The sequence below is a fragment of the Epargyreus clarus genome, unplaced genomic scaffold (assembly GCF_041222505.1).
Source record: "Epargyreus clarus isolate Ecla_fem2 unplaced genomic scaffold, WU_Ecla_fem_2.2 ptg000011l, whole genome shotgun sequence".
Taxonomy (NCBI): domain Eukaryota; kingdom Metazoa; phylum Arthropoda; class Insecta; order Lepidoptera; family Hesperiidae; genus Epargyreus; species Epargyreus clarus.
In genome coordinates this window covers 6766217-6779674 of record NW_027332219.1, presented here as the reverse complement: position 1 = coordinate 6779674, position 13458 = coordinate 6766217, and the positions used below count along the sequence as shown (strand labels likewise).

Here is a 13458-nt window from a genome sequence, read left to right as displayed (position 1 = left end):
CCAAATCGCAACTAAAAAGTTACTATAAAAAACAAAAACCCGATTGCTAAAAATATAGCCTATGTTATCTCCACAATTTAGACGAATCCAACGACACATCATATGTCAAAATTAATGAAGTCGTTTGAGTTTGCCAAAGAATGAAAAATACATAAATAAATGAAAAACATTACCTTCCTAAATCGGTTTAAATAGCTTTTCTTCATAAACTTAATTATCCAAATTTTCGATAATCCGAATGCCACAAATACAACACATAGGACAACAAATAGGTCGCTTAGTCGAGATTCTACTGGAGTAGTACTATAGCTAATTTTGATAATGATTCCTAATTTAAATATCTCCTACTATGGTGTGTAGCGAAAATACACAGTCAAAACAAACAATAAAACTCGATAAAGCCCAACAGTTAGTCTTATAGTGATGCTATTGCTTAGTATATACACAATGGTAAAAACATTTATAAATACGTCCAAAATAAAATATTAACATAATTATAGCTTTAAACAAAATACTCATTACTCACTTTTAATTTTTAAATGGCATTTAAAAGTATGAAACGTTCATAGCTATGTTTATTTTTTACAACTGTGAGGGTAGTGTATTAATATTCGTACGGTGTAAAAATCGACTACTTTGGACACAGAAATGCGTGGCTAAAATGCGGGTTTAGGTCACAGAGTGCTATAAATTTATTTTTATAGCAACTTAAAATAAAATAAGACTCTTAGTAACTGAATCTTGACATATTGTCACGTGTAAGAGTAAACAGAATTAAGTTAAAATCATGAAACACCTAAATTTGTGTAAATCCTTTATTTAGTTAGTTTAAGTTAAACGCTAAGTTTTTCGAATAAAATAAAATACCAAGGAACTACAACGCATTTCCAACCGACTTAAAATAAAACTAGAATCATTTTTTAAGCTGACTGATGTTCACTTACCATAAGAAAGACAACAGCCTCATTTGGCATTTCAAAAAAATAAAATACATGTCTTTTTACACAATTTCAGCCGGAATCGGACGGCAGTCGATCAGGTTCCTCCCTCTCATTGAGGAACACAGCGGCACCCGGTCAGCAACAGCCCTCGTCGCAAACAAACGCGCACGCAGGTAAACAGACATACAGACACACAAACACACACCTCCCATACATATATGTATGTGTTTATTATTATTTATCTCTCTATATAATTAGTAATACATGTCGTCGTAGGGTCTTTCGGTTTTATTTCTAAGCTATATATTGATTTTTCTTTATTCCGACTGTTTATTATACCTCTATGTGTCGTTGTAGATAGGTCTACTCATGGTCATATTTACGATATATTAGTCTTTATTGACCTTAATATATTATTGAATTGAAAAAATATTTTTCTGAATATTATTGTACAAAAAGAAAGATTAGTATTGATTTTGTAAATGAGTTTCTTCTTACATAGTTCAAATTTATCTATATCATATCTTTAAAACACTATAAGTAGATATGCCCATGATGATACGAACGTGTCTTTCATTCTTTATGATAATCTGTCTATGATGAATATGTGTGGACCCAAAGTTGTCCCCTGTAGTGCTCCGTGTTCGCACAACAGTCGTAGTTATATGTTAGCGTTGAAACTTCTACACTATTACACACACATTTAATATACTCATCGACGGATTTGTATAGAAGATGATGATAGTATTTAATAAAACAATAGACACACGTCAGAATAATATGAAAAATATTTCGAAAATCTATATATTTCCTAATTTTGAGTTATATGAAAGTACATTTAAATTTGTTAATAGAATATTAGATTTATTTAAAACACTATAGGAACCTACATTACTCATTATTTATAATCAATTATTTTTTTATGAAGATTTGAACAAATTTATTGATTTGTGAAAGGCCTTTTACACACATTTCCTAATATAAATTAATAATAAGCTGGAAATAAATCATATTTTGATACGTTTAAGATATTATAGGTATAAAAATAAACAATTATCATCCATTATATCTTGTACATTATTGTAATTCGCTTGGGTTATGTCATTCAATACGAATCGCAGCTTAGGGTGGTATAATATGGGGGCCTAGCTTGTCCTAACTGGGTCGCCGTCCACGAAATACATAAATATATAGATGTAATCTATAAGTAAATATATTATTATTATGTTTACGATATTCTGTCCGTTTTTATTTTTACTTGTATTGGCTTGGAGTTACAGGGAATATGTATAAGATATGTCAATTATTTAAATAATTAGAAGTAGAAAATTATAATTGATTCAATTGCAATTTGTTTTTGCAATTTTACAGTTATATTTTTAATTTTGGTTCTATTTAATCTATCTTATCTATAGAATCTATTAGTTCAATCTGTGGTTAGGGTCACAAACGATAATAATATGACTACTAACTGCTATTTTAACGTTTAACAACACGGGCGATACATATACACATTCTACCCGCAAAAATAAAATATAATATAATTTAATTAATATAGTTTAAAAGCTTCAAATAAACGATAATCACACATAGGTCCCTTTAGCTCCACGTCATTGTAACGCTTGATATTATGTCTATTATGTGTGCTTGTCTTACGTACCGTACACCCGTCACTACAACTAGCGCCACCAACGGATTATTTGTGTAAATTTTAGTTTTAGAGGGTAGTTGGAAGTTAGGTTCGAAATTTGATTTTGTAAAGTTGTATTGTTTGATGGGTCGTGGAATTGTCGAAAAGTATGTTGTAGATTGTCTCTGCAATCGCCTTTATCAAGTGAAAAAAATATTTGAGATTTAAAATAAGTTTTGTAAAACTATGGCATTAGGCAGAAATGTATGTCTGCCTTATTGTTTAGGTATAATTATAAAAAAAAAGTATCAAAATTGAGTATTACTTACGGGGGTTAGTTACTTTTCTATTTTGGTCAGGATTAATTGTAAATCAGTCAATTTTTCGTAAATTTTGTCGATATTAGTGTATTATGAAAGGAGTCGTTAGCGATTTTGGGTTACGTAGTTACATCAAGTATTTTTTATTTCGGTATTTGCGTTTTTATTGTCACATCTAAGTTTGAATCAGCAACATTTGAATAGTGTAGATCATTATATGTCACAAAATAGTCTAGAAAAATCAAAACTTCATTACAAGCCTTTTCGTTAAAAGCTACATTATTATGGATTCGTTTGTCTTGTTGAAAAAGGACTTTCATTTTATAATATTATTTACTTAGTGCTCTGCATCCGGGTATTTACAAATATGTCTTCAAGTATAACGCTTGCAAGCAATGTTTTATTACGTTAACAACTGTACAATTATTTATCATCGGTACAATTTTGATTACATACTTTGGATAGGAAAAAAAATTAGCCTCACATGTACCGGTTTTTACGAATTAAAAACGAACAAAAAAACTGTTTTTTTTTATTAATTTTATTGTGGTCAATTGATGGTCAGTTAGGTTTTTAAGTCGTTTGTTGATTTATGTAGCATCTTTATTAGAAATTAGCGAATTGCACATTTCGGAGAATGTACTTTGAGAGATTTATATGGTTTATGTTCAGGTTTGATGATTTGGTAAAGGCATGAGCATTTACAAGAAAATTGGTAAGGGTATTTAGAAATTATTAGACTCTTAATATTGATGACTCAATTCTGTATTATTCGATTCGGTGTTGCAGTAATACACAATATGTGGTATTAAAGGTATGATGTCGCCGGTGCGAAGGTATAGATTGGTCGTTGTGAAGGGTTTACTTGCATCCGTTTAAAGTTAAAATGGTGGCGCAAACTTAGTTGTATTTAACGTCACCGAAGATTGTTTATATGCGTCTAGATTTACACTCTCAAAAATAATAAAACTAAAAAAGTGCACATCAAATAAAATGTTTTCGCAAGAATTATTTTTAGTGTCTCGTCTCTTATTTAAATATCACGTAACTGTACACATAATTGATTATTATAAACATAAGCGTAATTAAAAAAACATATAACGCGCATCGACTCTATTACGAACGTACGCGTCAATTCAATTAATACTAGACGTATATATCGATCTTGGGTGACGCGCCGCGCGGCGCTCGGTGACGCGACGCGCGGTGACGCGACGTGACGCGCGGTGACGTGACGTGACGCGCGGTGACGTGACGTGACGTGACGCGACGTGGCCGGTGGCAGGGTGCGGGTCGCCGTCGCACCGCGGCGTGCAGCGCAGCATCTCGGCGTCCGCGCGCCCGGCCGCCTCGCGCCGCGCCTCCTCCGGTGCGGAGGTGCTGCGCCCACAAGGTAAATAGGGTCACAATAGCCCTGTGATGGTACCCTTTCCCAATCCTAGTTTCTACGATACTTCTGCGAGTGATATAACCTATTGTCGTTCCTTGTTTCTATGATATTCCTGCGATTCCGACTATAGCCATTCCTTTCCAAATTCCTTTCATGATCCCGTAATACAAGGGATATTGACGATTATAGGGAAACGACAAAAACGGAAATCGGAAAATTTAATCAAGTGTTAATTTGCAATAGTCCTGCGATTATAGCTATTTCCTTTCCTTATTCCTATAATACTCTTGATTTTGACAATAGCCATTCGTATTCCAAATTCCTTTCATAATCCTGTAGTACCCCTTTATTGACGATTATAGAGAAACCACGATAACGGAAATCGGGAAATTTAATAAAGTGTTAAGTTGCAATAGTCCTGCGATTAAAGCTATTTCCTTTTCTAATTTGTATGATACTCCTGCGACCTTGACAATAGCCATTCCTATTCCTAAGATAGTCCTGCGATTTCGACTATAGCTATTCCTATTCCATATTCCTAGGATAGGCCCGCAATCCTTTCCCTTATATTTAAAGGAGATGGGGGTAATTGAAGTCGGGGAGTTCCCTTCTGCGATTATTGTTATTTCCTTTCCAAATTCCTGAAATAGTCTTGCACTCCTTTACCTGATGTCCAGAGGGATATGGAGGGTAACTGAAGCCGATAATTCCAAATCTGTACTACATTCTTCGAATAATTTCGAGGTAGTAGGTATCTCTTGAAATAGTCCTGCGATTCGAGCCAGCCAGTTTATAAATTCTTATAATAGTTCTTCAACCCTTTCACTTTTAGGTAGATAGAAATGGCAACTGCGATCTATAATATCCTTCCTTGTTTTCCCATGTTCCTTATTTACAACCTACAATAACTGACATCCTTTATACATTTTCTACGTACACGCTTTTTGTCCCATCCGTCCTAAATAGCATAGGAAATACGCCTAAACTTAATAAATAAAATAATAAATAAAGAAAAAAGAGAAAATATGAGACGAGAGTTAACACGAAAAGCAGGTTGTAATAGATGGATTAGGAGAATAAATGATCATAAACAGCGACAGATAAAGTTAATTTTACCGTCCTATTCACTTCATCGTCCTACTTATCCTTCTTTATTACCCCAACCTAAAGGTAAACGCCGCAATTATGAAAATATCTGCGTACTTACATAGTCCCAATACACATGACTTTTGTTATTTTTTTAGTAAGAGTGTATGCAATTCCGTTATGTTTGTCTATCTATGGTTTCAACTCATACCTACAGTCCGATTCATAATTAGATGTCCAAAATGTAAACAAAGGTAATGACTAATGACCTATCAAAAATGTACGTTTCAAATGGTAGTTTCTTATTTTGATGATATTAAAATAATACAACGACAATAAAATTTACTTTCGTGATCGTGGTCGAACTCGAATGTTTTCTCGTTTTCATAGCGCGTTTTTTATATTGTTGCTAAAGATTTTGTTTTTTGTAGAGTTTGTTAAAGTTTAGTTTCTCGTTGATTTGTTAAGGTTTACAATACCTGTAATCGTATTTTGACAAAGACATTTCCTTGTTTACATTTTGGACACATAATTATGAATCAGACTATACTCTGGCTAGACCTGGAAAATATGGCTCCAGTGTATGGTGAAGGTTTATTATTTATGCTTCGTTTAGTTCCTATTGCATGTTTTGCTTTCTCTGTTTAGTAAATTATTCCGTATTAGTTGTAAATGTAAGAGATTATGTGCGCTTTTTTAATGCTGAATTAAATTGAGCTAAGGCAGATTCGATGAAAGAATTATAATCAAAAATTAATATGCTTACATAGATTTAATGTAGTCTTCAATATCAATAGTTAATTGTCTAGATTTCGGATTAATAGAACATATATTCATATAAATTGATATTTTATAATAAATCGGTTTTAAAATGCGTTACCCGATTAATTGTAAATGATATAAACAATTTTTCATCTCCCCACCCCTTTTAAAAATTTTGAAATTTATAAACGGCCACTAGTCTTTTATAATAAATATCTATGTTTGTCACATCTAATGAAGAATGGATATTTTTTGAATAAATCCATTGAAAATATTAGGGTCTGCTTTGGCTCATTTATGCATGCTTAAATGGTTTTTGGTTCGCTTTTTATAACCTGCATCACGATTTCTTTTTCATCGTCATCACTCTTATATTTTGATTTAAGATTTATGAATAATTTCATTAAGTTTTATTCCTTATATCATTCTTCAGTTTAAATATTATTTTCTCCGAGTAAACATCATTTTTGTATGTCTTCTTGAGAGTTATATAGTATTAATATTATATAAATAAAATAAAAAATAATCAATAAGTATGTTACTTACACTTTTTTGTTAAAAAAAGTTTTAGAGTTATTTTGAAATGTTCCAAATTTTTTCATCCTTACATTGTAAGAAGTAGGTAGATATGTTTAAGAAATGTATATGTTGAAATTGTAGATTTCTAGAATAGTAGATAGTTAAAATATTTATGACAATGTGACGAAAGTATTTTAAATATTTTGTAACTAATAGTAGATTATTACAATTCTTTCTTAGTTCTAATATCTAGACGATGTCGCGTGCAAAACTTAGCTATTAGGTTTAATCATAAAAGTACTAGAAATTAAGTAAAAATTAAAAAAAAAACCCTTTTTATCAATTTTTAGGCAGACTAATTTAATTCATAAGTTATATTAGTATATAAAAAATACACGCATTCACTTCAAAATACACAAGACATTATGAATTATGACGTCACGGCGTTCACATCATCCCACACATGTATATTTTATGTTAACACACAACACACACAAGTATTCACTGTGTCACTTGTCTGTTTTTTTCAGCGGCTTTGAATTATTTTTTTCACTTCTTGCACCGGTTTGTGTTTTTTTTGGTACGGGTTGTTGCGTTTTACGATGGCACATCATTTTTGAATTTTTGAAAGAAGAGAAAAGAAGATTAGCATTACGATTTTTTGTTACGGGAGTGGTTATGTTGAGGCTTTATTTATCATCGTTTGTAAAAAAATGTAATAGTTTCATTTTTAGTGCGCGTTTTAATAGTTTCACTCTTTTTGTTGATACAGTACAAGAAAATAAAACTTCGGTCATCCAGATCGTGATATTCATTATCATCATCGGTTTGACCAGATCGATTGGTAAATAATAAATAACTTATCAAACTTTTGCCTACTAAAGATTGAATTTTGACAATGTCTAGTATGCAGATATGTTCAAATGTATATGACATAACTTCGGATGGATTGATTAATAATAACGGGAAATATTAGTCCGATCATAATCTGTCGGGCAAAATATATAAAATATTATGTCGAGTTTGAAGGCTTGTGTGAATATTTAAACTACCATTCCCAGTTAACACATCAATGAATTATTTCGAATGCAACAGCTGTTCTTTTTTGTATAAAAATATTATTACAAACAGAAATCATGTGCCATCGTAAAATGCAACAACGTTATTTTTTTTCAATAGGTGTTATATATAGCATGTTACCTATTTCACAACTTGTTAACAGCATGTATCGAAAGTGTGTGTCACTTGCGAATGGATTTCGGTGTGGTCATCATTAGAAAATGTGTTTGCGATTATAGAAAAAAATATCGTGTAGAAAATTGCATGTAGGTGTGTTTAACGCATGTACTAGAAAAATATAATTATTATGTTTTATTGTTGTAACACTGTGAATTTTGGGATACTGTAAATTTGCACTTGTTTTTTGTTCAATATGGATTTTTACTTTTAAAGTGCAATTTAAATTGTACTTATATTAAATAGAAAACTGATTTTTGTTTGATAGATAAAATTCAATTTATAAAATTTTAAACATTTTAATAATACAATAATAAAGATGTTTTAATTATAATTAGGGCATTAGATATTTTTTCGTAAGTTACATTTTATATCGATAAAAAAACTATAATATACCTATTCAATAATTAGGTTGAACTGTACAAATACATATTTTCATAATTCTTTATGAACTTAGGGCTTTGGGCTTTGACTATTTTCAATTATTATTGATATTATAGTGCAATATTTACAGTACAAATCCCGCACAACAAACATATTTGTCAATAAAAAGAGTAAATGTGAACAAGTTGGAACGATGTTCGTGTATCAATATCGAACCGACCGTCCACACACATGTGCGCTTGTAACATTCGTGTATGTTCGCGTATTCGCAGCGGGCACAACGACGGCCGCCGCGAACAACACGACGTCCACGTCGACCACGACCACGTCCAATTTCAAAAGACAGGTGAGTTTTTTTTTATAGTTTTTATTTTTTTATGTGTATTTATGAATTTTATTTTAGTTTTTTTTTTAAGCGAGACTTCTTTAGGCGCGCCATGAGAGGGAAAGATGATTGACGTTATAATTTTTTGTAACGGAAAATGTTACGCTGGGGCGTTACGTTACAAAAATATATACATACATATTTAGACGTTTTTTCACACAGCGCCTTAATTAAAGTCATGAATTTAACACTAAGACCTCTATTTTGATATTACAAATGATATTTTCTCAATTGTTAGCCAATTAATTATTTATAGGTATCTATTGAGCTGTATATGAAAATGACGTAGAATTTTCATATTTTTTAAAATCATAATATGATATTAATTTTCTTCTCATAGCAGTATTTTCAGTAAATATAGTGCGATAATAATTTATAATTATTTGCATTTCTTTTTCAGAATACAATTGATTCAGCGTCTATCAAGGAGAACACAGCGCGAATCGCCCAAATGCACGTGAGTTGAATAATGATATATGTATTATATTATGTGTTATATTGATTTTTGCTTTGTAATAGCAGTACTAAGTTGTAAATCTCTATGTAAATTGAATTTATATACCTGTAAACGTGTAAAAACTGTATACGGATGCATTACCACCAGAGATGTCTGAAGTATCTTCTAAGATGTCTATGTGAAATTCACGAATAGGATTGTTTGATTTTCATTTAATAAACGAATGAGAATGAAGAAAACTTATTAGTGGATTTTACTCACATCCGTAGCTATAGCTGAGCTTTCCACATCTCTGATGGGCATGTACCATAATGTCATTTATTAATATTCAATCTATCTAATGTCTTGCCTACCACATGCGACAATATGCAATTAATTTGAGTCTACACTAGAAATTGTCAAATTCCGATATTCGGTGGGCCAAAAAATTTCGGATAGATCTAATATCAATAACGGTTAGGTTAGGTAAGGTTAGGTTAGCGCGAAGTGCAGTTCACCTACAACGCGGCGTGTCCCAGGTACAGAACCCGGGCCGGCCGACGAGCGCCCAGCCGAAGCCGCGCGCGCTGCTCACGAGCGGCGCCGGCGCGGGCGGCGGGGGTGCGGGCGCGACCCGCGGGCCCAGCTTCGATTCCGCGACGCACGCAAAGCACGCCGCGCACCCGCCGCCGGCTAAGCTCTCGCCGCCGCACGATGCGCCCAGGTATGGAAATAAATGTAGAATTACAGAGAAATATGCATACGAACACATATACATAGATACACAAAAGCCCAGGTACATAAACATGCATAGAAACACACATACATACATAAAAGATACAGAAACATGCGTAAAAACACATATGCAAAATATACGGGCAGTGGTCTTAAATGAAACATATCCCGCACACACACACACACACATGCATATACAAATACACGTAAATAGGATTACTCATGCACGTACGACCCCACGCATACAATAAATATACATTCATACAAATGCACGCATAGTGGTGCAAACACTGAAACAAGAATTACAGGTAGAAGTTGGGGCAAAGGGGCGCAAAAAACAAGACGGGGACATACAAATACAACACATGTTTACAAATATGCGTGCGTGTATATGCTTAAAAACAGTATATGGAATCAAAAATATCCTTATACACACACAGTCTTCAACACTGAAAGAAATAGTAAAAGCTCACAGACACACGCACACATACAAACATTTATAGGCATATCCATAGAGAGACAAAAGTTATACACACGTTTTAACATTTTCTTCATAACTGTGTTCAATCATTCGATGTATAGGTTTCCTTATCCTAAGATTAACCAACCAGATTAATTGGACCAACGCGGTAAGTATAAAAGATATAATATTAACATTACAATACAACTATTATATAAAACCCTATTGAAGTAAAAATAAAATAAATCATATAAATTACAATAATTCTATGTAATCTATGTATATCATAATTATATATCCCCTTATGCGGAGGGTGGTTTTCAATCTTTGCCACTAGGTGCGCTGCTTATGCATTTACCGTTCAATTTTTTGATAACACACGAGGTTGTGTAAATATTAATAATAAGATGACAGTAACATTTAAATAATTTCGAATTAGTTTAGTAGATTATGTGAGAATAATATTTAACGGCAGCGCATACTATACAAAGTTTTGAAACACCTTTCTCATTGAAAATGTCTTAAACTGTAAAACTAATCTATTGTGTACTATAATATATCCTGTATAATATTTATTCATTATTATATTTAAAGTATATTGGAATATTATACATATAAAATGTATATACAGGGTCATAGTAAAATACTTAGTTATATTTTCCCCCTTATCTCTACATCATGAATATGCATGATAATAAAACAAAATCTATCAACTTTTATTTATAAACTTGTAAACGAACTTAATTAACTAAAAGTGTTCAATATTAAAAGTTTAGGATTTACAACATTTTTTTCTCCCCAGCTTATTCTTCAATTACTTTAATATAAAAACTGTATTTATTTACTTGTAAGAAAACCCATAATATAGCTAAGCATTATTATGACTCTGTATACAAAAAAAAAAACAACAACAAACGAATCGCATGTCCAATCCGTATTATAACACGCTCGTCGGGTGTCCAAACCTAAATACGTGAACACCGGTGACTGACTAACCGCATGCGAACACTACATTGCCGCGTCAGCTCGACGGTGCCGAGCGACGGCAAGAACGGCACCGGCACCGGCAGCGGCAGCGGCAACGGCGCCGGTACGGGCAGCGGCACCGGCAGCGGTACCGGCAAGACTCACGTGAAGAGCGCCTCGATATCGTCGGGCAGTGGCGCCCCGCCGCTAGGGGCGGAGCCCGCGCCGCACGCGTCGGCACGGGACTTGGCGGTGCCGAGACCGAGGTACACGGACGGGCACGTCACGTCACGTCACGTCACGTCGCGTCACGTCACGCGTTGCGAGGGGTGTTGACTGTGTCTAGGTTGAGCGACGGTTGACTAGCGCGTGTTTTTTTTTAATCGATAAAAAGAGGAGGTATTGAATTAGAATGTATACATTTTTAGTACACACCTAAATTTTGTATTACTCAATAGAGTATTTCCAAATTGCATCACATGTAACCTGTGATTCAATTTGGAAAATCTTTATTATTACGTACTTAAAAAAATACATTCAAATTTTTTTTTGTGTTTTACTTGACTCGTGTAGTCTATGAACTAATTTGAAAAATTATTTCTTTTTAACGCACTTTTCAGTGAAATGTGTGCGTAACATGACCTTTATTAAATTTATACGCAATTAAATTATACATTAATTTAATTGCGTATTATAATATTACGTAACGTGTAACTTCTCTGTAACGTGCGCTTACGTGTGCATAATGGGTATAACCCATACATATAACCCTATAAATGTGTGCGTAAACTACCTTTTTTATATCACCACGTTGAATCTAGACACAGTTAACATCCTCGTCTGAACGAAATAAAATAAAAACATGGGTAGTTGATGATCGCACGGTTTCGTATTACTAGGCTTGTCGGTGGCAGCTCGTTCAGCTAGCTTAAAATTTTTTTAGCATTGAGCACACTATTTTGCGGTGTTGCGTGTGTCCAGAAACTTGTTTCAATAAAGATTGTATTCCTAATTGGCGATATTTCTATTTACCTCTCGCTCGTTTGCTAGAAAAAAATCGATAACATTTTTCGTTGAAACAAGTTACGATGTTTATTTCACTTTTTAATCGCCTGTTAAACGCAATGCACTTCATTAAAAATATGAAAAAATAAAAGTAGTGAATGCTTCGTTCGTTCATCTTCGGCTTTGTTCGGTCAATTTCGGATGTCTAGTGCACGCTCTCGCTAAGTTGCTACGGTGATTATTATATTTAGTTCGTTTGGTTTTTTTTTTCAGAATATTCTTGGGTGTTTTTCAGTGATCCTTTTTTTCGTTTTTAGCTGCTCGAGGATTTTTTTTTTAGTTTTTGTTTTTAAATAACCAGTGATTTTTGTTTTGGCTAGATTTGATTTGTTTTATTTCAGGCTTTATTTTTGTAGTAGGACTGATGCGGTATTTCAGTTTTTGGAGAAAAAAAAACACGTTTTGATTTTTTTGTTCGCACATGTTAACAATCTTAACTATTGCCATACATGCTTGTAGATACTCATAGAAATTAACATGGATTTTATCTTTTCATTTATGCACTTTTTATTAATTATTTCCTTGTACGTTTATTAAGTTTTAAAAATAACTATTTAATATTATTTAAATGTACATAACTATATAGTAGTTTTTTTATAAATATCTATTTAAAAGTAGTATATTTGTTTCCCTTTTTCCAATCATATACTGCCCTTTGTCCTATATTATTTTTTTATTTTATTTATTTATAAAAAATATTGTTAAGTTTTATTTTATATTTTGACCATTTTCTTTTGACACATCCTTTATTCATTATACACAGCAATTTTTAGTTTAAGTTTAGTTCTGACATTTTTTTATGTTCATTTTGTAGTTTGTGTACACTTTATTTTATTGTCACGTGTGTTCACTGTTGATTTTTTCGAAATTCAGTGAGTGTGTAGTTAGTCAACATATTTTTAATAATAAATGTTTTTTTACTTCACTGTGTAAATAGCAATTTTTTTTATACTGATTAAAGTTATAGGAGTATTTGAATGAAGACAATATATTAAAATTCTTTCTATGACTAATTAAAATGAGTTTAGTAAGAATAATATTGTGTATACGAGTCATAGTCAAACAGTGTCAAATAAATAAATAAATAGGACAGATAAATCATATTAAATATTTAAGAGCGCAGTACTGCAACGAAAGAGTTTA

The 13458-nt window shown here is 32.6% G+C and overlaps 1 protein-coding gene across 1 annotated transcript in view; it reads left to right on the top strand.

The window, feature by feature from the left end:
• par-1 overlaps positions 1 to 13458 on the top strand; it is a 110330-nt gene that overhangs the window by 82333 nt on the left and 14539 nt on the right. The window contains exons 11-16 of the mRNA XM_073077858.1: positions 1015 to 1114; positions 4177 to 4284; positions 8541 to 8614; positions 9054 to 9110; positions 9629 to 9813; positions 11355 to 11516. Coding sequence (XP_072933959.1) covers positions 1015 to 1114; positions 4177 to 4284; positions 8541 to 8614; positions 9054 to 9110; positions 9629 to 9813; positions 11355 to 11516 — 686 coding nt within the window. The remainder of the gene's footprint in view (positions 1 to 1014; positions 1115 to 4176; positions 4285 to 8540; positions 8615 to 9053; positions 9111 to 9628; positions 9814 to 11354; positions 11517 to 13458) is intronic.